The following is a 22,980-nucleotide window of genomic DNA, read 5'->3' as shown; positions in this document are numbered from 1 at the left end:
CAGCATGTGGGATCTTAGTTCCCCGACCAGGGATCAAACCCGCGCCCCCTGCAGCGGAAGTGTGAAGTCCTAACCACTGGACCACCAGGGAATTTCCTGAATATTTTCTTTGGTGAGGTCTCTGTTAAGATCTTCGGCTCATTTTTTAATCGAGTTGTTTGTCTTCTTATTGTTGAGTTTTAAGGATTCTTTGTATAACAGTGCTTTATAAAATATGTCTTTTGCAAATATTTTCTCCCAGCTTGTCTTTACAGTCTCTTGATAGTGTCTTTCACAAAGCAGAAATTTTCAACTTTAATGCAGTCCAACTTATCAATTCATTTTTTTCATGGCTAATGTATTTGGTGTTGTATCTAAAAAGTCATCACCAAACCCAAGGTCATCTAGATTTTCTCCCATGTTATCTTCTTGGAATTTTATAATTTTACATTTCACACTTAGGTCTGTGATCCATTTTGAGTTAATTTTGTGAAGGATGTAGAATCCATGCCTAGATTCATTTTGTTGCATGTGGATGTCCAGGTGTTCAAGTATCATTTGTTGGAAAGACTCTTTGCTCCTAAAACTAGCTTTTAATAGAGCATTGTGTGTAAAATATAAAATTCCTAGCAGATGTGATCCTATTTGCATTTGAAAGATATTCAAATACCAGACTGCTTGATAATAAGCACAAAGAGATGTACAAAGAAAACACAAAGAGAATTCAGGATGGACGCATGTGAGGTTTAGAGGCTGGCAGGGTCAAGGACTAAAATTAACAAAGCAGGGGAAAAAAACCCCAGGTTTCCTAGAGTTATCAGAGTTGGTGAGATGTGTAAATGCCAGGCAGCCAAAGAGAAGAGTCTCTCTTCTCTTGTAGGACTCTATTCCTACATTATAAGAAAGGTATGAGAAATTCACTAGCTTCCCTTTCCCTCAACTCTTCTCTCAATTTCCTGTATCTAGTCATTACACAGGCTGTCTATGAAGGTAGTGGGCAACTGCCAATGAATTTCATAGACTGGTTATGATATATCCCAATGTACTGCAGTTAAAATCCTGTTCAGATACTAAAATGCTACTTTTAAATTCAGAGCATTTGCTACAACTAATGTATGCAAATATTAAAGTGATCCACAGGTAGATTTTACATGTAATTTCCATCCAGAAAAAAATTAAGCATCTAATTTTCAACATTACTGTGAAGTTTTCCATAGTGAATCTGCATTTCTGCTTTAACTGAAATGTATGCATCTTCCTTCCTATCAGAAATGACTTGCCAGGTCAAAAAGGAAACTTTGTTCTTTCATGAAAGAAAAGTGCTTTTTACCACTGAAATCTCCTCCCCCTTCCTGCTCCTTCCAGACAAAGATATAATTTAACTGTGTACTTTACAAGTGGGAAAATGACAAACACAGCATTTCTGCTAGCCAAGGGGTGAAGAGACCTTAATCATTAAAAACATGAGTAGCGGCTGCAATGTAAACATATGAAAACTATTACAAAGGTAAAATGAAATAGGTCACATGAATATCCCCAAGGGAAATATCTGGAAAGGTTATCTTTAATTTAGGTATATTAAGATAAAGAAAAATATTTGTCCATCTTTACTGTCACTATCAATAACATTTTCTAAAATGTTGGAATCTCTTAAAACTGAGGCCCTAAAACCCCAAAATCACACACAAAATTTGTTGCATATAGATATGTTGCTAGAGAGAGGGTTCAAATAGCAACTCTGAAACAACAGAAAATTTTTAATATTGACCATTTACTTTTTTCATAAGACCAATGAGAAATACTTTAAACTTAGATTAGAATTGGCTACATAAAATAGGTAATATAATAAAAGATTCAGTGCCACATAATAATGTATATAACCTAATGAAATGATTCATTATCTGGAAAATGTAGTACCTTTCAAGAAGAAGTTAAAAGTTTCAAGGTGTGTACACTGAAAGCAAAATACTGTTGAAAGAAATTTTAAAAGATTTCAATGTTAAGACATCCTATGTTTGTGGATCAGAAGACTTAACATTCTTAAGGTGGCAATACTCCCCTAATTGATCTACAGATTCAATGCAATCGTATCAAAATTCCAGTTGCCTTTTTTGTAAAATTGACTACTGACTCTAAGGTTCATTTGGAAATGCAAGAGACCCAGAAAAGGCAACATAATTTGAAAATAAACAAAGTTGGAACCTGAAACTTTCTAGTTTTGAAACCTAGTACAAAGCTACAGTAATTAAGACAATATGGTTCTGGGAATTCCCTGGCAGTCCAGTGGTTAGGACTCGGCGCTTTCACTGCCACGGGCCCAGGTTTGATCCCTGGTCAGGGGAACTAAAACCCCGCAAGCCGTGTGGCACGGCCCCAAAAAAAAAAAAAAAAGATAATATGGTTCTGCCATAATGGTAGGCAAGGCATATAGATCAATGGAATAGAACTGAGAATTCAGGAATAAACTTTTATGGTCAATTGATTTTTGACAAGGTTGTCAAAACAGTTCAATGGGGAAAGAATAGTTTTTTCAACAAATGGTGCTGGGATAACTAGATATCCACATGCAAAAGAATAAAGCTGGATCCCTACTTCCCACTGCACACAAAAATTAACCCAAAATCAAAATTATAAAACTCTTAGAAGAAAACATAGGAATACATCTTTAAGACCTTGGATTAGGTAATGGCTTCTTAGATGTGACACCAAAAGCACAAATGGCAATAGAAAAAAATAGATTGGATTCATCAAAATTTCATCAAAATTAAAACCTTTGTGCTTCAAAGCATACCATCAAGAAAGTGAAAAGACAACCCACTGAGCAGGAGGGTTGCAAATCAAACCTCTATAAGGAAGTTGTATTCATAATACATAAAGAACTTATGCAACTCAACAACAGAAGAATAAACAACTCAATTAAAAGCTGGGTAAATGATCTGAATAGACATTTCATGAAATATACAAAAAATGGCCAATAAGCACATGAAAAGATACTCAACATCTTAGTTATTAGGGAAATGCAAACCAAAACCACAATGAGATACCACTTCATATGCACTAGGATGGCTAAAATGAAAAGAAAGACAATAACAAGTGTTGTTAAGGATGTGGAGAAATTGGAATCCTCATACGTTGATGAGAGGATTATAAAATGCTGCAGCCACTTTGGAAAACAGTTTGGCTATTCCTCAAAAAGTTAAACATAGAGTTACCATATAATTCTATGTAACTCCATATACTGGGTTGGCCAAAAAGTTCGTTTGGGTGTTTGGTAAGATGTTATGGAAAAACCCCAATGAACTCTGGCCAACCCAATACCATCAATTCCACTCCTAGGTATATAGCCAAGAGAACTGGAATTATAGATTCAACCAAAAACTTGTATGTGTTATAGTAGCACTATTCTATTCATAATAGTAAAAATGTAGAAATACTATAAGTGTCCATCAACAGATGAATGGATAAACAAAATGTGGCAATATCCATACAATAGATTTGGCAATAAAAAGAAATGAAGTACTAACACATGCTACAACATGGATAAACCTTGAAAACATGCTAAGTGAAAGAAGATAGTCAGAAAAGATCACATATTGGATGAGCCCATTTATATGTGATGTCCTAAATAAGCAATACAGAGACAAAAAATAGATTAGTGGGTGCCAGATGCAGGGAAGAGGGGAGAGGGGAGGAATTGCTAATATATTTAGAGGAGTATTTTTGGGGAGTGAGGAAAGTGTTCTATAAATAGTTAGTGGTGATGGTTCACAACTCTACAAATATACTAAAAAAACTACGGAATTGTACACTTAAAAACAGTGAGTTTTATGTTACGTAAATTATATCAATAAAGCTGTTATAAAAACAAAACAAAAAAGTTTCAAGGTGTGAATGATGGAGGTAAGGAATTGTGCTTGGAGCACAGAAATAGTTCTGCTCCAAATAATTAAAAAAAGGAAAGAAAAAAAAGGATTGTTTTAAGTCACAGTCATTACTAAGAACATTAAAAGTTTTTCCAGGTGATCACAGTTACTGATAAGCTCACAAAGCAAAAAGTATTACTGGAAGCTTGTTCTTTAGAATTAATTCAACAGTATGCTATAATTGTATTAAAAAACAAAAGCTATATTATGATGATTAGAGCAATTTAACTCTTGAGGAAAAAATAAAGATCATTTAAATATACAACTTTTTTTAAGGCTAAAAGAACTAAAGAGACTCATACTATTCTGGATGTGCCAATATTCTAACTTTGCTCTATGAAATTACCTGAAGAAAAAAATTTCAAGACAAGTATTCCACAGGATAACAATTAAGTAGCTCATACAACTGAGCTACTAAAAGGAAACAAAATTAAACACTCAAATCTTTCAAAATTATAGTCAGTTTCTTAATGCAAACCAGAAACACTACAGAATTCAGATGTTGCACCATTCTAAGAAGTTACAACACTATTACCTAAAAAATGGAAAGTTAAAAATAAGAACTACCCCAACCTCTCTCCTCATCCTCCAGAGGAAAAAAAAAAAAAAGAATAAAAACTAAAGTTATTGGCTTTGTACACATGTCATGTTTTATCTGTCTGAGGTCTGATCTGGAATAATGTGGTTACCTATTTGTCAAAGTGTGGCACACTCATTTTACTTATTACTATTCAAAATGACCATAGACCAAACTTTTTTGTAATGGTCAAAAGGTGCCATTCACTGAATACTCAATATATTTAAGGTATAATTTTAAAACCTTCACATACTCCATATCAATTCATTTAATCCTTATATCAGTCTGAGGGGTAGGAATTACTATCCATTTTACAAAAGGATACAAAGCATGTACACCTTGCTTTGACCACACAAGTTACTGAAAAATGTCATCAACCCCTGCCAAGGAAGAGACCAAACCCAATTTTTACATTTCATTACAGGTTTAAAAAAAGATTACAAAATGCAATATTGGCATATTTTCCCTGAGAGTCAAATGGAAATGAATATGTATTGATAACACAGGCTTATCTTTAAGCGACAGAGTTGTGAAGTTAGCACTCCACTACTACATAACCTCATCGTTAATTGATAGCATTCAAGACAGTGGATAACTGGTTTATATTCCTTTTAATTCCTACCAAATTCCTTTCCAAGACAGACAGAGAAAACCAGACATATCAAAAGAAAAAAGAACAATAATTTATTCTAAATGTAGCATTTGCATTTAAAATATGTACATATGCTTTTCAGAAGAGAAGGGCTGAATGACATTATTGAGTTGTGCAGTACTATTCAAGACACTAAAAAAGTAACGTTTAAAATACTTTATAGAGGCAGAGAAAAGTAAAGCCAACAGAAATACTTACTTTCCCCTCCATGAATGTTTTGTTGTGTAGAAACATGCTAAATCCTTATTTTCCCTAATTATGTTCATTTTGTGCTGAAACCTGAAAGATAAAAATATGGATAAATTTCATAATAGTGCTATCCTTAAGAGTTTTCCCTGAATCTCCCATACCATAATTTCATAGCCTGCCATATGTCACTGATTTTAAGACACCAATTTTTCTACACGACCATAAGGTTTTAAAGGATAGGGATGGTCTGTTCACCTCTCTATCACAGCCTTTAGCACAGCATATTGTCACAGCTCTCTTCCACTACACTGGGTTTCTTGAGGACAAGAATCGCCCTCTATCAACATCTCGATTGCAGAGAACCTAATTTAAAAAATGTTAAAGTAAATGAATCTTTAAATCTCACATTGCCAAACAATGTCTTAACACATGATGGGCACCCAAGGGTCAAACCAATCTAATAGGTTTTTGTCTATTAGACAAAACACTTAGCTAAACACTTAGCTGCTAAGTGTCAGCCATCTTGCTGTCCCTGTCACTTTAAAGGGAACCTATTGTAAATAAGTAAGGTTTAATTTAATAGTCTCATTATAAAAGTAATTCAAGTACATAATAAAAAATTTTTAATGTTCATAAAGTAAAGCATCTTTCATCCTAGCATCCAAAGATAATCTAGCTTCCCTTCTTCTATCTAGAAAAAATAACTTTTTAAACAAAATTGAGATTGTCATTCATACCACTTAACCTGTTTTTACAGAATATTAACCTTTTTCCACAGAACTATACTTTGAGAAAATAATTTTTAAGTCACATGGTATTCCATACTAGAACAATGCTACTCAAAGTGTAGTTGCAAACATCAAGATGAGTGCAGAAATTAAGTGTTTAGAAATGTTTGTTACAGTTTGGTTAGTGAACTCTCTAGTTAAACAGGACAGTTGAAGATTGTTGAACTTCCTAACAGCCACAGGCAGAGGGACCATGTTATGTGCAATATTTCAAGATTAGTTTGTTGACTATAACCTTGAGGTGTAAAAAATCCAGAATCCATTTATCTCATGAAAAAATTTCAATTTAGCTAATTTTACAGAATAATTGCATAAACTGGCTACTAATGAAAGACTGATGATAAATTTTGAAAATTCTGCATCATTTGCTTCACACTGAATAAAAGTTAAAAATGAATATGGTTATTTATTTCTTGTGTCACTTGGCTATTGCTTCCTACCCTTAATAATTAGAAATGCTCTCTAAAAAGTACTGTAAGGTACATACCAAAGGGTCAATAATGCAAACTGGTTAGAAGTATGGTTAGAAGTATGGTTCACTTAGCTTTCTTTACATCTTTATATGTCTAAACTTTTTTTAGTCAACAAGTATTCTTTTCATAATTAGAATAAAACCATTTTTATCCAAAAACATTTTTATAACAGCTTTTTGAGACACAATTCACACACTATAAAATTCACCCTTTTAAAAGTGTACAATTCATGGGTTTTTAGCATATCCACAGAGTTCTACAACCAACACAGTATTTTTATCACCCCAAAAAGAAACCCCTGCTAGGAGCCACTCCCCAATCCCCCTCACTCCCACCACCTGGCATCCACTAATCTACTTCCTGTCACTACGCACTTGCCTATTTTGGAATCCCATACAAATAGAATCATACAATATGTGGTCTCTGTGACTGGCTTCTTTCACTTAGCGTAACATTTTCAAAGTTTATCCATGTTGTGGCATAGATCAGTTTCCTTCTATTGTATAGATGCAACACATTTTATCATCAGTTGATGGGCATTTGTGTTGTTTCTACTTTTTGGCTATTATCAATCATGCTGCTATGAACAATCATATTGTGTGAATGTTTTCATTTCTCTTGGATATGTATCTGAGAGGCAAACACATTTTTAAAGATACCTCTATTTTGACATTGCTTTCTTCATTCTTCTTGTTTTTCTATCAGCAAATTAGCAAGGGCCTCTGTACTCTATGTATTGTAGAACGCTCTTCCCCTAAATATCTACATGGCTAACACCTTCAGCTCCTTCAACTCTGTCCAAATGTCACCTTTACAATGAGCCCTAGCCTAACTATCTTGTTTTAAATTGTGATTACCCTCCTCATTCTACACTCTCTATCTTAACTCCTGCTCATATTTTCTCTAGGGTACCTTTCAGGGTCTAACGCGCAATTTAGTCTATTTATTATTTATCTAATCCTACTAGAATATCCAGAGAGGTATTTTTGTCTGTTATGCTCATTTTCTCTAGGCTCTCCAGAGCTGGCAAGAGTACCTAACACAAAACAGGTGCTCAATGAGTATCTGAGTGAATGAATGAAATTCAGCAACCCCATGAGTAATTCTGATGGCCACTTCAAACTTGATATTCTAACAGGTACTCCCAAATAAGGTTTTGGCAAACCTTCCAGAAAAACATCAATTCATGCTCTGAGGAATAATAGGAGAACCACAAGTAACAGCAAGTTTAGAGAAACCATTATTGTTACCAGAGAGGAAATATCTCTTAACAGTCAATGACATCTTCCTACTAGTGTGCATGGAGCCAGTTAAATATAGTCCTGTCATTTGGTGTGCTGTTTTGTTTTTTCTGGATTGTGTATCTGAAATGACACAGGCAGCCAACCAAGAATTACTACACCCAGCACACATCATCCCTGCCTCCTGAATTACTTGTAGTAAACGATATTGCTGAAAAGAAACTTAGGTTGGATCTCTGAAAAGGTGCCAAAAAAGTGAAAAACTATAGGTCTACAGATGATATTTTCCCCTTACATACTGTAACTGAAGATTGGAAAAATGTAAGAAAAAGGAGGACAGAAAAGGTAAATGGCTGACATTGAAGAGTGGAGTTTGGATTCTGAGTCCACAATTTCTTACATCAGAATGACTGACTGAACCAAAGACCTATCTAGAGAAAACTGACAAGAAAGAAAATGTGTTTGAGTGAAGACTGGCTGACCTCATCAAGGGACTTTAAAAGGAAAGTCAGAGAAAAAATAATATGAGTTTAAAATGACAGCCACAGAGAACTTATGGCATGACCCAGGAGTAAAGATCCCTAATAAATCAAAGGGGAGGGGGAAATCTCACACTAACAAAGCAAATTTAAGAATTAAAAAAAAAAACCCTAAAGAATGATCTCATAAGTATCACTGGTTTGGGGGAATATGTAACTCAAACGAATTTTTTAGGAGGGGAATGAATTAAAACAAGTTTACATCAAGAAGGCTTATCTACAACTTTTTGGAGACCTATGAACTCGGGGGTGATGAAAATACTAGACTCCAGAGAGTTCCAAGGTTAGGATAAAGGGAGAGAAGATAAAACACATTAATATAAAATTAAACTACTAGAAGACATACAGATGGCCAACAGGTATATGAAAAGATATTCAATGTCACTATCAGGGAGATGCAAATCAAAACTACAAGATACTGTCTCACACCTGTTCAATGGCTATTATCAAAAAAATAAAAGACAACAAGTTTTGGTGAGGATGTACAGAAACTAGAACCCTTGTACACTGTTGATGGGAATGTAAAATGGTGCGCTACGGAAAACAGGATGGAAGTTGCTCAGAAAATTAAAAAATAGATTAGGGAATTCCCTGGCGGTCCAGTGGTTAGGACTCAGCACTTTCAGTGCCGTGGGCCTGGGTTTGATCCCTGGTCAGGGAACTAGGATTCCACAAACCGCATGGCACGGCCAAAAAAAAAAGAATTATCGTATAATCCAGCAATCAAACTTCTGAGTATTTATCCAAAAGAACTGAAATTAGGACCACTAAGAGACAGCATGGCCATATTCACTGCAACATTATTTATAAAAGCCAAGATGTGTAAACAACCTAAATGTCCATCAACAGATGAATGGATAAAGAAAATGTGGTATACACACACAATGAAATATTATTCAGTCTTAAAAAAGGATATCCTGCAATATTCAACACCACCAGTGAAACTTGAGGACATTATGCTAACTGAAATAAGACAGTCACAGAAAGACAAATACTGCATCATTCCACTGACACGAGTTATCTATAATAGTCCGACTCACAGAAGCAGAAAGGTAGAATGGTGGTTGCCAGGGACCAAGGTGAGGGGGAAATGGGGAGCTGCTAATTAACGGGTATAAAGTTTCAGTTATGCAAGGTAAGTTCTAGAGTCTGCTGTACAGTACTGTGCCTATAGTTAACAATAATGTATTGTACACTTAAAAATCTGTTAAGAGGGTAGATCTCATGTTAAGTGTTCTTACCCTCAAAAAATTAAATTTTTTTTTTTTTTGGCTGCCTTGGGTCTTTGTTGCTGCGCACGGGCTTTCTCTAGTTGTGGCGAGCAGGAGCTACTCTTCATTCTGGTGCAGGCTTCTCTTGTTGTGGAGCACAGGCGCTAGGCACACGGGCTCAGTAGCTGCAGCGCACGGGCTCTAGGCCACGTGGGCTTCAGCAGTTGCAGCTCGCAGGCTCTACAGCTCAGGCTCAGTAGTTGTGGCGCATGGGCTTGGTTGCTCCGTGGTGTGTGGGATCTTCCTGAACCAGGGATCGAACCCATGTCCCCTGCACTGGCAGGTGGATTCTTAACCACTGTGCCACCAGGGAAGTCCCAAAAAATTAAATTTTAAAAATTTAAGAAGTATACCACTAGCTGGCCTGTCAGAAAAAAAATACTGTATTCCTGATGCAGATGACAATGCTAACAGAAAAATATAATGTAGGATTAAAGGATTCTCTGGACATCAATACAAGTTCCTGTGGCCAAAATCAGCACACTTGATAACTACCTCTCATGTTTTAGGAAGCAACAAGTGATATTGCTATTCTGCATCCAACCCTGAATGACAACAATCCAAAAAGGCTAAGGCTAGTAAAATGGAAGTGCTCTTTATGGAAGAAAATCACTCCTCTACCTGAAAAGCTCACTTTCAGCCATGTTATATTTAGGTAAGGATACACCGGAGAGATAATGAAGGCAGGAAATACTTACCTAAGTAGCCAAGTTAACCCCAGAAATGATGGGATAATTCAAAGCTAATGTTAGTGCCTGCGCAGCCTCAAAATGGAAATTAGGATAATGTTTTTCTATTCTGAATCCTCAGTAAAGATTATCCTAAAATTGGGGAGGGTAGGTGACCCTAACCAAAAAATTATGACATGTCATGAAATTATGCAACTTTTATTAAGTATTCATCATGTGTTAATGATGACACTGGGCACTTACCACCCATTTATGTATCTCACTGTCCCCATAACAACACTAAGATACAGGAATGATGATCCCCATTTTATTGACAAGAAAACAGAATTAGAGAAATTAAACCACTTCTCTAAGGTCACAACAACTGGTAAGTGATTGGGCCAGGCTTTTGAACTCAACCTGCTTAACTCCACATTCTATGAACTTAAGCTTAACTATAATACCTTCCTTCAAATTTAGAAAATCAAAATAAATTCATTCTGACCATGTAATTACAGACTTATCATTGACAGCACATTCCTAGATTAATTCAGAACTAGTGCCAATTATTATCTTCACCTGGAAATATGATTAGGCAATTGTTGGAAACTTTGAAACTCACAATTTCAAGCAGTGAAACAAATTACAGTACTTAACACAGGGCAAAAGAAATAAAACAAAAAAGATGTTGCCAATGCTGAAATACTCTACTATGTAAAAATAAACATTTTAAATGTTTCCATCTATAAATAAGCTTACATATTTTTAAAAAAACAAAGTGTTCAAAACAAATACATGACAACAGAAATCTGCTACCAATATGTGGTTTCAGGATAATTTTTAAGGAGAATCCAACAGAAAAATACTATTCTAACAAACAATGAGCTTTTAAAACAATCAGATTAATGAGATAGGTTGGGACCTACTTCCCAATGGTGCAATATTAACCTCTCCATTTTCAAGTAAATCTATTTTATATGCTCAAAAAAATCTCAACCACTTTGCGATAAAATCATTTCATCTAATGAAGGTAATTGGTGTGGAAACTGCATTAACTCTTTCAGACCATGAGGATATTTCTAGACACACAGATAATTCACTAGTGGATAATGGTAATGCACAGATATCAGAAAATACAGAAAAACTAAGACAAAAATATTCTGTGCTTGACTATGTATCATTTAAAGTGACAGTTGGAACAACTTCAAAAGAACCATTGGAAAATGAGTAAAAGCAAGTCTAGAGGTCCCCCAAGTGCCGTGGTCAAGTGATAATTCAATCTGGGAAGACCCACTTGGAATACCTCCCTGTAGCACAGATAACTAGAGTTGCTATCGCACACACTAAACATTAACTAATGATGAGCACAAGAAGCTAATGTTAATAAGACACAAGCTGAAGTAGTTTTAATAAGCTATCACCAAGATAAAAGTAGTGAGTTTTAAAAATATTACTTATGGTCAAAGACAAACTAGTGATAACTGCCATTTACTGGCTGCATGGCCTTGAACAAGTTTCCTATCTTCTCAGAATCAGTTTATCTATAAAATAGGGATGACAGTACCTGTCTCAAAAGGCCATGGTGAGGACCAAGTGAGATAACTTGAATAAACGGGTTACTGTGATGTCTGGATCAGAATAAGCACTCAAAAATATACTTAATAATTTTGTTAGCAATCATAATAATTACTACTGTACTTTAAATATACTACCCCAGATATGCAATAGTTCTTTGGAGCATTATTATTTCATTTTCAAGATTACCTACAGGCTCCTGTACTTTTTAAGGCATTATGGAGGGAAAGTTGTTATTAAATTACTTGATCCTAAATCTTTTATCTATTAACTTCAGCCCTTGTACTATTCAATGTATATCATCAATATGTGTCACATAGAACTTCTACCTTCAAAAATAGTGTTCTATTGATTTAATCAGTATTCATACTTGTTAATGTGCTCATTCAAAAATAACTATACCAATATATCATATTTCTTAAATTGGATGGAGTACATCAGGGTATTATCATTATTATTATTTTATTCTTTACAATTTTTTTCCTAAAGTGTTTTTAAAAAGAAAAAATATAAAAGCCAAGATAACCACGATAGATGACATTTAAAAAAAATCATCTTAGGGGCTTCCCTGGTGGCGCAGTGGTTGAGAGTCCACCTGCCGATGCAGGGGACACGGGTTCGTGTCCCGGTCCGGGAAGATCCCACATGCCGTGAAGCGGCTAGGCCCGTGAGCCATGGCCGCTGAGCCTGTGCGTCCGGAGCCTGTGTTCCGCAACGGGAGAGGCCACAACAGTGAGAGGCCCGCGTACCGCAAAAAAAAAAAAAAAAAAAAATCATCTTAACTATAAGCTTCTCTTTATTTCAACTTTATTCCTACAAAATACTATTATTTTGCAAGTCAATCTTATTTACTACATTTAAAATATCTCCCACTTAGGCATTTAGAATTTCAGCTCTTAGAAATGCTTCTTTACCTGAAACCAACCTAATGTTTTAAAATTTATGTTTGATGCCTATAAGTTACAGCTTATGAAACTGTTGGAAAAAAAGTTTCCATAAAACTCCATAAAAATAATTTAATCCCCATTCAATTATCTCCTCTGTATAGTTCTTAAATAAGCTCTAAAAGTGGTTCTAGAACTGTTGCTTACAGGCAAAAACTCATAAGCAACCATAATTCGCATTAATAGCGATGAAAAATCTGCAGAATTTCTAGCATCAAGCAAAATAGCGTAAGTCATTTATAGGCATATTCGATTAAAAAAACAACAAATTGTCCAGCTAAAAAAGTGTAAAACTTGTTGGATGAGATCTTGGTAGCAGCTGTATCAACAGCATTTGCCATCCTGCCAGTTGCTAAGGTGCTATTCAAATTAGCAAGAATTTATCTGTTCAAACTAATTACCGCTTAAATTTCATCTCCTTCCCTGCAGGACTGTCCCACTTCAAATTCTCAAAGACCTTTTTGATGAGAAAAACTCAAGTTTAAATGCCCTTTGTAACTAAATCATATTGAAAGTATTTCTAATTTTTTTTTAGTTTTATTTATTTTTGGCTGCGTTAGGTCTTCATTGCTGCGCAGGGGCTTTTCTCTAGTTGCGGCGAGCGGGGGCTACTCTTCATTGTGGTGTGCAGGCTCCTCACCACAGTGGCTTCTCTTTGTTGCAGTACGCGGGCTCTAGGGCACGCAGGCTTCAGTAGTTGTGATTCGCAGCCTCTAGAGCGCAGGCTCAGTAGTTGTGGCACACAGGCTTAGCTGCTCCGCGGCATGTGGGATCTTCCCGGACCAGGGCTCGAACCCATGTCCCCTGCATTGGCAGGCAGATTCTTAACCACTGCACCACCAGGGAAGTCCCCGTAATTCTGCTTCACTTAAACTCTAAAGTTGGCTTTACTTATTCTTATTCTATATCCTAATATTATACCACCAACAGAGCTTTTCTGCAACTTCTCAGTTTGTTCTTTTGAGAGAACTGTACTAAGGGTTAAAAAGTCAAATTCAAGTTAACTGGCATTTTGGCTAGATTCACCTTTTTCAATGAGCTCCCTTGCTTCATGCTTTCAAACAACACTTAACGTTCTCACATTCTTTAATTTATTACTGGCAGCAAAACTGACAATCCATTTAAGATCATTTATGGATAAAATGAGAACAATCTTTTGGATGGTATGATTTTGACAAAAAATTGCAGGATTTGAGAGTCCAATGAGAGAAGACTACATCAAAATGACACTAAGAACAAAAAGCAGAATGAAGGGACTCAACACCACAAGCACCCAAGCAGATTACGGCCAGGCAATAAGCAAAAGAATTTGCACACATAGCAAAATTAAGTCTATGTGCATGGCTTGTGTTAAGTAAAAACTCAAACAGAGCACTTAGCCAGGGCTGAATGAGTATGCTCAGAAAAATAATACACTAGTGAATGAATGAAGGAATTGGCTTTAATCAAGGCTACTTGCCTTCAAAGCACACATTTTGCATGACCAACTGGAAATGATTTTTACACAAATATGACAACTTCCAGAGAGCAGATATTAACTTTCCAGCTTGACTCTATAAATTGAAAGAATGAACTCTTTCATCATTAACTCTGCTCTCAAATAATGAATTAAAAACATGAGGTTGTCTTGAAATGCATCAAAAAATAAGGTGAATAGAAAGATGGATACGTGATAAATCAAGTATAGCAAGATATTAATGTGTAAATCTTGGAGGTGAATATATGGGAGCCTAATGTAAATTTCTTTCAACTTGACTATAGGTGAAAACTTTTAAATTGGGGGAAAACTACATTTGCCTTTATTTTCTGACCAAACTCGCCTACAAAAGAAACACTGTTTTTCTGCTACATTGTAAAACTACACCTGAAAATATGGTAGACATTCACATGATAGAAACTAATTTATGAACTTAATACTTCCTCATACATCTATATCCTACTGAAAATGCAGGAGGAAGGAGAACGATTGCTAAGGCAAAGGTTAATCCTTAGTAATGATGGAAGAGAGAATTCCTTATTACTGGCTTCTTAAAGACCTAGTTTTTTTGGGTTTTTTTAGGACTGATTACATTTTTTCGTGTGTGTGGTATGCGGGCCTCTCACTGTTGTGGCCTCTCCCCGTTGCGGAGCACAGGCTCCGGACGCGCAGGCTCAGTGGCCATGGCTCACGGGCCCAGCCGCTCCGCGGCATGTGGGATCTTCCCCGACCGCGGTGCGAACCCATGCCCCCTGCATCGGCAGGCGGACCCTCAACCACTGCGCCATCAGGGAAGCCCTTAAACACCTAGTTTTATTTGTAACTAGATTCAAAACCTAAGTGAATTATATCACTAGGTTAGTTCAGTTTCATATAAAAGGTAAAAAATATAAATGGTTAACAGAACATTAATTTTTACCCACATTAAAAAGCTACAACTAGACTGTCTTAGAATGTGCTGTGTATGAAAGAAAACTGATATGAACCTTAACCCTCTTTTTTAATTTTTAATTTTCATGTTTTAATATATAACTCAAGTATAGGCAAAAGCATTTCCTTCTAAATAAACAACAAATCAGTAATATGTAATGCGTATGACACCTACCAATACAGGGATCTTTAAATAACTATAAAATAGATCACAAAGTAAGGTTTTAGTACACCCTATCTTAGCTTTCTTAACTTGCTGAAGAACCCGATAACTCCAGAAATAAATGTGGTAAGAAAGCCAGTGGTAACACCAAATTTCAGCTGACAATCACATCTCCAAATAATTGCCCAGAAGTTACAATATTGAAACCTCTGAATTGTCTGCCACATTAAAATAAACTTTCAAATACTTCTGCCACCATAGGGCAAAATAATCTAAGATCCCCTCATTTTCTTTAAAAAAAAATCCATTCCTCTCCAATTAGAAACTGAATATATATTCATGAAATAAAAGGGCAAGAGAAATTCAAAAGCAACACTTAAACCTGAAGAAACACTTAGTATGATCTCAATGGGGGGAGAAGCAAGCATATATACCACAGCAGTTAATTTTGCTGGCTTTTTCTCTTCAATGTAAATCAGATATTGAAAAAGATACCTATCTCTTCATATTTTAGATTCAATCTGAGGGAATAATTCTTATTTCTCACAAAATAGACGTCTATCTGTCGTAAAAAAAAAAAATTAATGTTTTTGCCAGGAAAGATGCATGGTTATTACTCTTCCCTTTCCAAAACTTAAAAATGCCTTAAAATATTCACCTAGAGAAAAACAAAAAAACAACTAAGAAATGTGTTCACTTAAGCAATTCTGTGAAATCAGTGGTACTGATCACTTACACATTTTTAGTTTGCACACATTCTTAAAACTTTCTAGACACAATTTTTATTTCATTTTATCTTTGAAGCTAACTTGGCTTATGCAAGAACAAAATGTACTAGTTCAATAAACTGTTCTTCAGCTCACAAACAGGCACTTAATAATCTTGCTCTAATATGCTAAATAGACCCTAATGGTAAAAAATTCCACATTTTAGCTTGTTTTTCTTAACAATATAGTAAACGCATAATGGGGGACTTAAATTTCCTAAGCATATAACAAATATAACTTGAATAAAGTTTTACAGTAAGCATCTTAATACCCAAACCCTGTGCTCTTTATACTAGTAAAAGACAAAGAGTTTAAGTGGCTGCAATTTCCCTTTCTTTCACCCAATACAAAATAGCAACAACAGCAGGCTTCTAGTTTGGCTCTTTCTGAAAAATCCCTATTATTCCTAACTCTGCCATAGTGCTTCACAGTTTACAGAACACTCCCAAATCTACCAGTTATCTTTAAAAAAAAGGAAAATTCTACTTTTAAAATTAAACCCAGTCCTATTAGTTTGGGGAGAGAAATGGCTTATCGAGAGAAATGGCTTATCTACTCTAAGATTTGATAAACATCCAAAATACATTCTGTACAAGTCTGAGGGAGAGAGAAACCCCACAGCACTAGTAAGAGAATTTAAATTTTAATATAATTAGTACAGAATTTATTACACATTAGAGAAAGTCTAACCATAACCTTATCAATCCTTCCATTATGTTTCACAACTATACTTGGCAAAATCAGAACATTAAAATAATTTAGATTGCTTTAGGGATTTTGTTTTCAATTTGTTCATCAAAAGGTCAAATTCTTATTGATCAACTGCAAAAAAGATATTACCAATGGGCATGTGCTAAATATGTGAACACTGCTTAAGCAGTGTGGCCTACTTCTAAGGGCAACTTAAGTTCTGAAACTATAAAAACCCCACTGATTTCAGACTTTATTTTAGAGATCACTCTTCCCCTTAAGTAGTCCATAAAAGTACAAGTAAAACTCAAATATGTAGGCTGCTGAATAAACTTAAGAGCATCTGAAAAGAACTACTAGCAAATTATGCTCAGCTTTATTGACTGAACCATACTTAAATGTAACTTTGCACAGGTAACTGTGTCTTAAGTTTGCAAAAATGATCACAACCATATTGGCTTAAGTTACTTGCTACAAAGATATCGCCTAAATCAGTGATTCTCAAAGGAGTTCCCAGAACTAAGAATCATACCATATGACAAGAGACGTTACTGACTGACATGTGCTAAGCATGTGTGAACACTGCTGAAGCAGAAAAACGTGCTGAAAACACTGATTAAAATTCTGAATTAAAGTAATGGTTGCTGGGGTGGAGGTGGGGGGGGGAAATGCTGATCCTTGAGACACTATGATTAGAAACACTACTAGGATTTACTGGATGGGGCTAGATACCCCTTAATGTATAAGACAGTCCCATAGATTGAAGAATTGTCCTCAAGTGACTTTCAAATATCCAAGTGGTCATTCACATAGATAAAAGCCTATTTATAGTTAACCCCAGAATTTAGTTTTATGTTAAAATACAAATCACAAAGTATGTTTTGCAGTTTAATATGCACATAATTTTCCAGGAATACATATATCATATAAACTGAGAGATTATACTTTGAATTCTCATGGCTTTTCAGAGTATCTATATTTTGTCTTCACTTTTTATATTTCTTATTGTTTTTTCTTTCAGTACTTTAAAGTTGTCACTCAGCTGTCTTCTTGCTTGCATGGTTTCTCTGCTGTAACTCTTACCTTTGTTCCTCTGTAATGCTTCTCTTTGGCTACCTTCAAGAGTTTCTTTGTCCTTTGCTTACATCAGCTTGAATTTGCTATGTCTAGGTATGTTTTGTGTTGGTTTTTTAAGGGGCAGGTATTTATCCTGCTTGGTGTTCTCTAAGCTTCTTGCACCTGTGGTTTAATGTCTGATATTAATTTGGGGAAATTTTCTATTATTTCCTCAAATATTTCAATATTTCTTCTGCTCTGTTCTCTTCTGGGATTCCAACTATGCATGTATTTATAATAAATGTTTGATATTATCCCCAAGATCTTGTTCTTTTTTTGAACTCTTTTTTGTGTTTCAGTTGGATAATTTCTGACATCTACAAGTTCACTGATTCTTTCCTTGGTTGTGTCAAATCTATTGTTGAGCCCAAAGGCATTCTGCAGCTCTTTACTATGTAATGAAACTTCTAACATTTCCTTTTGATTCTTTCTTATAGTTTCTGTCTCTCAGCTGAAATTACCCACCTGATCTTGTACATTGTCCACTTTTTGTTCATACCTTTAACATATTAATTATAGTCATTTTAAATTCCTTACCAGATAGTAGCATCTGCATTAATCAAAGAGTATTTCTGATGATTGCTCTTTCTCTTGGGAATTTTTTTTGCCTTTTGTATGACTTGTAATTTTTTGTTGAAAGCTGGACATGTATAAGACAGTAGAGATAGAGGTAAATAATTTTTGTGACAGGAAATGGGCACACCTTTTCTTTGCTAGGTATTTAGTGCTGGGTGTTAGGAGTTGGGCTGGGTTTATGATTTTGCTGTTGCTACAGTTATCCTCAGTGTACCACAGCCTTTGAATATCTAAACAATAGCTTGTGCCTATGGTGGGGGGTGGTTTACTAAAGCAATGTCTATTTGATTCTTTGCCCTGAGCCTCTTTGCATAATCTTGTTCTTCACCTTGTACTATTTCGCAGTTGCTTTTTATTCACAGCTTCTTAGCTTGATGGCAGTGAGTTGGGGGTACAGTCTCTGTTGCTCTGATTAAGGTTTACTCTTAGACATACACTTTGTCTCTGGATCACAGGGATGTGATCTTCCTGTTTCCCCAGGCTGCAGTTTGGGGCTCAGTGCCCCTCCCCCAAGAGAAGATTCTTTCCCCCTACTTTTGTCTTCCCCCAGCTCAATGAATGCTCACCAGCAGGGCCTGCTAGCAGAGATGCCCTTCCCTCCACAGATTAAGGCTTTTGTTCCATAGAACAGACAGAGGGGAAGACTCAGAGCACAGTTTTCTTGCCCCTCCAGAAAGTTCTGCTGCTCTTCTCCTCCTTTAGGTCAGCACCACAGTAGACACTCCCCAGAGCTCAACCCAGTCTTTTCTAGGAGTACCCAGTGAGGTTTGTAGGTAAAGAGATTGGAAGAAGGTGCACCCAGGCTTCCTTTTCTTGTCAGCTATTCTAGCTGAACGCTTAACAGTGTCCAGCTGTGTCTACTGAAGGTGAATGTCAGTTCATACATACTCTTTCTCTCCTTAAACTTTGGGCCAGTGGTTTGCTCTGTGGCCTCAGCTTTTTAATAGGTTTCAAAAAAAAAAGTCATGAATTTGAAGTTAGTCCAGTTCTTTTTTGTTCTAACAGTGGAAGCAAAGCTTCTTTTTGTCCCAGGGCCAAAGCCAGAAGGTGGTTATATTATTTATAAACTATTATTTCAGGATAGTAAAGGGGCTGTTACTAATTATTTGAAATAAAAAGTTGGCCTTTATTGGGTTTGATAAAGTTGAGATACACTGACTTAAAGGATCTCTTTCAAAACAACTCCCCTTTAACCACTAATAAGTATTACAGTTAACATTTAGACCTAAAACTACAGTATTAGTAGCAACAAAATTTTTGCTAGTTTATCTGCTTAGCCTTACTTCTATTTTACCAATTTTAAGTATTTCAATCAGAGAAAAAGGGGAAAGGTATGTGCGAAGGAAACCTCAAATTCACCTGTGTAAATAGAACTGGTTGAGGAATGGAGCCTAATTAGTTAAAACATTTTATTTCAACCAGAATTTAACAGCTACTGAGAACCTGACTCCACTACCAACCTTTTTACAAATTCAGTAATATAGCCAGTATTGTTTCAGTCCACCTAAGCAACCAGCTTCCATTTTGTGGATAAAGTTAATTCTTACAAATAAGAATTTATGCTTTCCATAATTCCATAACTTTCCCTCTCATACCATTCATATATTTTAGACTATTTACTACCACCACTTTAGAAAAACAGGAATATCCATTACCTCCCAGTGGAATGCAAATTGTGGTATTTTCCATGAACTGCACTACAGCTTTACATTCCTATCTCTTAACCTTCTGACTCCTCTTTTCCTCCCTTAATATGTTCTACTTCCTGTTTTCAAACAAGGAGTATAATGTAATATTTCTAAGCAAGGATGGACTTATGTTCCATTGTGATATTAATCGCAAAATCCAAGTTTGAGACATAGCTGCTTAAACTGTTTCACATTACATTTAAAATGTTAACAAGATCTTACGTTATATCCTAAATTAAGTCAAACAATAAAGCACTTTCTAAAGACTAGTGAAATCAAGTCTTTTGGGGATACCCAATTACTGACAAGTAATTTTCTAAATTTCCTTTTTTTTTGTAAAGGCAAGTTCTGTTTCATATTCCCATAAACTCAGAGAGTACTGGTAACATAACTACAAAACCTGACCACCGTGAGTAATTTCCTTAAACTCTGCTGACAGTACTTTCAAACCTAGAAATCTACCAGATCCATCAAGCAAGAAAGAAAACACAGTAAGACAATCCTCGAGACAGGTCCTGAAGAAATATTCTGAAATTTAACTTTTTACCCAAGACACTATATTCCAAGACGCTCAAAATAACCCTACAGTATAAAGTCCTTCACAGTGAGGCAACAGCATCAGGTAGAGGCCCTGAGAGAAATCAAGGTCGGGTCAAAGGGAGAAGCAGAGAGGGGAATTGAGAAATCATTACTTCAGGAAACCATCGCCACATCTGGGGAAGATTTCTAATTTTCTCCCCTAAGCAAATGATAAAGGTAACAATCTCAAGACAAGAGTGGTTAACTTAACATCCTATAGTAAGGAGACAATTTAAAGGAATACACTCTTCTTACGTGCCGTAAGTCAAATCCGCGTTTAACAGCCTCTTAACTAAGCGTCTAAGTCCTATTTCATCCACTCCAAAGGCCGCATTCAGAGGCAAAATCACAGCAGTGAAGGAAAGGCCCCTGTGAATAAGCTACCTTGCAAAAAGGAAAAGCTGTGGACGAAAACTTCATTTTGGATAAGGGAGGGACTAGAGAAGAAACCACGCGGGTGCTCCCCAGTTCCTAACAAAACGAAACAAAACTAAGCAAATAGTCTATGCAGGGCGTGGGAGGAAGGAGGGTCGCCCACCCAAGGAAACAAGAGTTCCCGGCCTCCAGCGGGAAGAGTGCTCAGACTAGGAAGCTGGAAGGGAATCCCGAGGGCGGAGCCCAGAAAGGAATAAGGGCTGTGTGGGGTAAAGATGTGCAGAGTGGAGTGGGGGACCGTGGTGGGTAGAAAACCAGAACACGAGGCAAAAAGAGGGGTGGGGCTGAACAAGGCAGGGCCCTGGGCGACTGTCACTCAGAACCGCGGGGGGCGGGCGGGGTCGGAGGGCAGGAACCAGACCAGCAGTCTGGGGGGAGGGTAATCTGCTTTCCTTAACTGAAGGAAGTTGCGGCCTAGACACCACCCCTCCTTCTCCCTGCTGTTGGTCCCCCAAGTCCCCGCGGCGTGGCGAGGGGGTAAAGCAGAGCTCCAGAGTCCGGTGCCCGTAGTGATTTACCTTCGCGGGAGGCTGGAGAGGCTCCAGCCCGAGCTCCTCCCGCCGCCGGCTCAACGTCCAGAGTGGGATGAGGCGCCCTCCGGCCTCCTCCCCCTCGCCACTTCCCCTTTCCCCCGCGAGGGCCTTGTAGCTCTGCTCCCGCGGGGTCCTGATGCCGCGGCGGCGCTGCCTCCCCGCCCCCTCCGCCTCCTCCCTCTGCCTCTCAGAAGCTCACTCTGGAGGCCGCCATCTTCGCACAGGCTTTGAGCGACCGCGTTCCAATACGCCTGCGTCGCCCCCGCCCAGGCTGTCACAAGACCCGGTCAGCTGATTTCAATTCTTCCGCTTTCTGCTCCGCCCTCTCGCATCCAGCCCTCCGCGTCTTATTCGCCCACTTTCAATGAAATTCCGCGTTCCGCCCGCTACTCTGCTAGCTGCTTCGCCCGCCCTCCTCACTCAATGCAGTTAGGCATGCGCAGAACGTCGAGGCCGGCAGTGGGATTTGGAATCCATGCAGCGCGTGAAGGGAACCCGTCTTTCAGCGTGTGGCTGAGTCCCGCCAGTGGTCGTCACGCGGCACGGGTTTTGCACTCCTAATCCCCTGAGGTCTTGTTTTAAAGCATTTACCTAGTCTTGAGTTAAAGTGCCATGGAGTATCCTCGAGGCAGTCTATACCCGGTTTGGTGGATCGCGATCCGGTAGTTTCACTTGCTGTTGACACTCCCAGAAGACAGCTGAAAAGGGTTTAAGTATCGGTTGGTTTGGGAAGTCACGGAGACCAAAGCTTCGGAAATACCGACAGCCTTTTGCTGGTGGGAGTGCCAGAATAGTACTGATAGCTCCCTTTTATTACTGATCACGTGTCAAGGGGTTTACTTAGTTAATCCTCAACTCTGTGAAGTAGGAATTATCTTTGTGTTGCAGATAAATTGAGGCCCCTCTCCACAGCACTGGACCCAAGCAATCTCACTCTAGGACCTGTACCTTCGATGCTATCTCCCTGAACGTATATGGAAGCTGGGGGAGGGGAATCAGGTTACAGAAAAGAGGTGATTGTATGTGTTACCTGTGGGTAAGGGTTTAATTAAGTTCAGTCTCCACTCTCAGACCTGAAATCTAAAGACCACAGTTCAAAAATAATTTGAAGTTAATCCAGTTCTTTTTGGTTTTAACAGTGCAAACTTTAAAATTCTGCTGCAAACTTCAAAACATGGGTGGTGTAGGTGGCTGGCATGAATTCATT

At 37.3% G+C, this 22,980-nt stretch overlaps 1 protein-coding gene across 2 annotated transcripts in view; it reads right to left on the bottom strand.

The window, feature by feature from the left end:
* DNAJC13 (DnaJ heat shock protein family (Hsp40) member C13) overlaps positions 1–22,051 on the bottom strand; it is a 130,245-nt gene extending 108,194 nt beyond the window's left edge. Inside the window, exons 1-2 of one of the 2 annotated variants that reach the window (XM_032630187.1) lie at positions 21,759–22,051; positions 5,330–5,410 (exon numbers count right to left, since the gene is read on the bottom strand). In XM_032630187.1, coding sequence (XP_032486078.1) covers positions 5,330–5,397 — 68 coding nt within the window. In that variant the 5' untranslated portion in view covers positions 5,398–5,410; positions 21,759–22,051. The remainder of the gene's footprint in view (positions 1–5,329; positions 5,411–21,758) is intronic. The other variant, XM_032630186.1, reaches the window with a different exon arrangement.
* Between the last annotated feature and the right edge of the window lie 929 nt (positions 22,052–22,980).

The sequence above is a fragment of the Phocoena sinus genome, chromosome 4, assembly GCF_008692025.1.
Source record: "Phocoena sinus isolate mPhoSin1 chromosome 4, mPhoSin1.pri, whole genome shotgun sequence".
Classification (NCBI taxonomy): Eukaryota; Metazoa; Chordata; class Mammalia; order Artiodactyla; family Phocoenidae; genus Phocoena; species Phocoena sinus.
Note: the sequence above shows the minus strand (reverse complement) of the source record. Positions and strands in the feature narration are given on the sequence as shown.